This window comes from Lepeophtheirus salmonis, chromosome Z (genome assembly GCF_016086655.4).
Source record: "Lepeophtheirus salmonis chromosome Z, UVic_Lsal_1.4, whole genome shotgun sequence".
NCBI classification, from domain to species: domain Eukaryota; kingdom Metazoa; phylum Arthropoda; class Copepoda; order Siphonostomatoida; family Caligidae; genus Lepeophtheirus; species Lepeophtheirus salmonis.
Genome location: NC_092584.1, coordinates 11,246,461 through 11,249,050, shown reverse-complemented (window position 1 = coordinate 11,249,050; position 2,590 = coordinate 11,246,461). Strand labels below are relative to the sequence as shown.

Below are 2,590 nucleotides of genomic sequence, written 5' to 3'. Positions count from 1 at the left end.
TCTTAATTGTTTAGCCTTATAATATAATGTATATTTGATAATAGAATAATTTACTACGATTTACACTTATTCCAATTATGTCTTCTAAATAACTAGGTATGTAGTAAAAACGTAAGATCTTTGTTGAGTACTCTCATTAGTTAAAGATTTATCCATAAGTGGCTTTGCTTCATTCCAGAATGCCGTAGTAGTTACAAAGTATCGAAGTCAAAAAAAGATTAAGTATAGTGCTTACTTTTCTTAGTTTCTACATTTTTTTAATCATTTTTTTTCAAAATATTCCACAAGAAAAAATCCAAAAGAATATTTTTACTAATTATAATACTAATAGCAAAAGACCTATTTGATAGAAATTCTTGACGTTGAATGTGATGAAGAGCATTATTTTGATCGTTTTTTAATTTTCAAGTAAAAAAAAAAAAATAACTTATATAAAAATTAAAAATAAAGAATAAAAAAAGGATTAAAAATTGAATAGCGAGGATTATAATGCTGATTTATTTCATTAGTAATATTGATAATGTTCTTTAACCTTTATATAAATTTTGCTTGTCCAATTGTATTGTACAATATTATTATTAATATTGAATAAATTGACTAAAATCTAAAAAACTTAATAATACCCCATACCGTATCTCCTTGCACGCATTCTCTTCCTTTAAGGTAAGTATTCATTGATATGATATATTTATTTCTTATTATTATCTAAATTCAGGAAAGTTAAAACAAATGCTAATTATTAGATAGGTTTTTTTATTAAAATCCTTACGAAAATAGAAATACAAAATACACAAAGCCAATCAGAGTTAAACCAATAAGTGAATATTCTTAAATAGTGCATTCTATTATTAGGTTCTTTTTCTTTTGAATAGACCAAAAATTGAAGCCGAGTTGATCGCTGCTGAAAGTACTACGTCATTAGAGCCGTTGCAAGTGGGGTTGGGGTGGGGATTAAGGGGAGAGAACTTGACCCTATTCATGGCGTTACCTCCGTAGTAAGATAAAAATAAACCATGTATTTAGTTTTCAGTTGTCGATTTACTTAATATTATGACTATTTCATAATTTATTATTTTAGATATATAAAAGAAATAATGAGTTATTCTATACTAAAGCTCCGTTTCGAAAAGACAGGATTATAATTTCTTGTTGTTTCCTTGTTGCATAAATATACAAGGTGCGCAAGCTATATGCCTGCAAAATGTTTTTTTGTCTTTTTTAAAGCGCGAGAAAACCTTCGAAACTTGGTATCTTCGCAAATCCTGGTATTCTTTCTTTATCCTACTAATAAGTAGGATTCAGTTCGTCGTTCGATTGCACCCCACACAAAAAAAAATCCATCGGATTCAGATTTGGCGAGTTTGGAGGCCGAAAGTCCGGCGAGATACAGTCATCAAAATTGTTTTGGAGCCATTTCAGACTTTGAGGCTTGAGAGGGAGCAGAGTCCTTCAGAGGCCTCAAATTACCTCATAGCCTTTAAAAGAACTTTCACAGAGTTCCAGCAATTCTTATGTTGCTACTACGGGTGGGGATTCCGAGGAGGGCTGAATGCCTTTTCCAAAGGACTAAAAATTAGTCTTATGATTCCTTTTTTTTTTTTCAACTGCTGCAAGTTTGAACAAGCTATTTATCAAAAAAGTCAGCTACCTAAGTACCCGCGTTTGTGCAAGAGAGCTTGCGAACCCTGTATAAATTGGTGGTCATTTTATTATTTATATAAAGAAAATTTGGCTATGATATAGAAATACAAATTTATAGCAAATCTTTTAATATTTTATTAAGTAGTCATAAGGGATAAATAGCAGTTGATATGATGGACTTATTTGACTAATAATCAAATGTTTTTGGGCCTTTTTTTTTTTGCGTGATATAATAATTAAAATTTTAAAAACAAAAAAAAAATTGACTAACCTGTTTTTTTTTTCAAAAGGGAAAAAATGTATTTTGCTCCTCGACGATGCTGATCAATCTGATCACAGTTTTTGTTATCATTTCGAACATATTTCACAAAATGTTCACAATTGAACAAAAGTAAATGGTATCTATTGAGTGGTTCATTGAGTTCATTGTTAATGGTAATTAAAATATTCTCAATAGATCTAGATTCTTTCACTAAATCAAAATAATTATTTATACGAAATTTTGAATCTTTCACAACATCTACAAAAAAATCCAATTTTGCCACGTTGGTTTTTCCATTTGGGGTCAGAGAATATGACGTCGAGCTAAGAGGAGAATCTCCATTTATATGCACTATCTGTTGTATACTCTTGTCATGCCATTTCTTAGAATCATTTCTCCCATATTTTTTGTAATAAAAGTGTGGGCCGACGAATATGCACCAATGATTTATGGTTTTTCGTGGAATCTCAATACAATCACCAATTTGAACACTTTGGAGAAACTCCTCCCAATCGTGAAGAGTCAAGTATTTCCCTATTTTCCCCATATTTATTTTCTCAATTCCCTCTCTAATGAACCACTTATCATCATTTAAGAAACTGTGAGTCATGATGACGTAGATAATTAAAATAAAAGATCACGATTCACGACTATAAAATAAACACATCTCCCATGATTTTGAATTAG

General features: G+C 30.1%; 1 protein-coding gene across 2 annotated transcripts; it reads right to left on the bottom strand.

Annotated features, from left to right (window-relative positions):
* Positions 1–626: 626 nt before the first annotated feature.
* On the bottom strand, positions 627–2,590 carry LOC121130352 (phospholipase A and acyltransferase 4). 2 transcript variants are annotated; one of them, XR_005868700.2, is made up of 3 exons: positions 1,913–2,590; positions 770–901; positions 627–705 (listed from the first exon to the last, which is right to left on the bottom strand). XR_005868700.2 is itself a non-coding variant. In XM_040726108.2 (2 exons), exons 1-2 carry the CDS (start codon positions 2,511–2,513, stop codon positions 849–851), a joined length of 651 nt encoding a protein of 216 aa, XP_040582042.1. In that variant the 5' UTR covers positions 2,514–2,590; the 3' UTR covers positions 718–848. The 2 variants fall into 2 exon arrangements, 1 of the variants encoding a protein (XP_040582042.1); XM_040726108.2 differs by lacking the exon at positions 627–705 and having other exon boundaries at positions 718–898.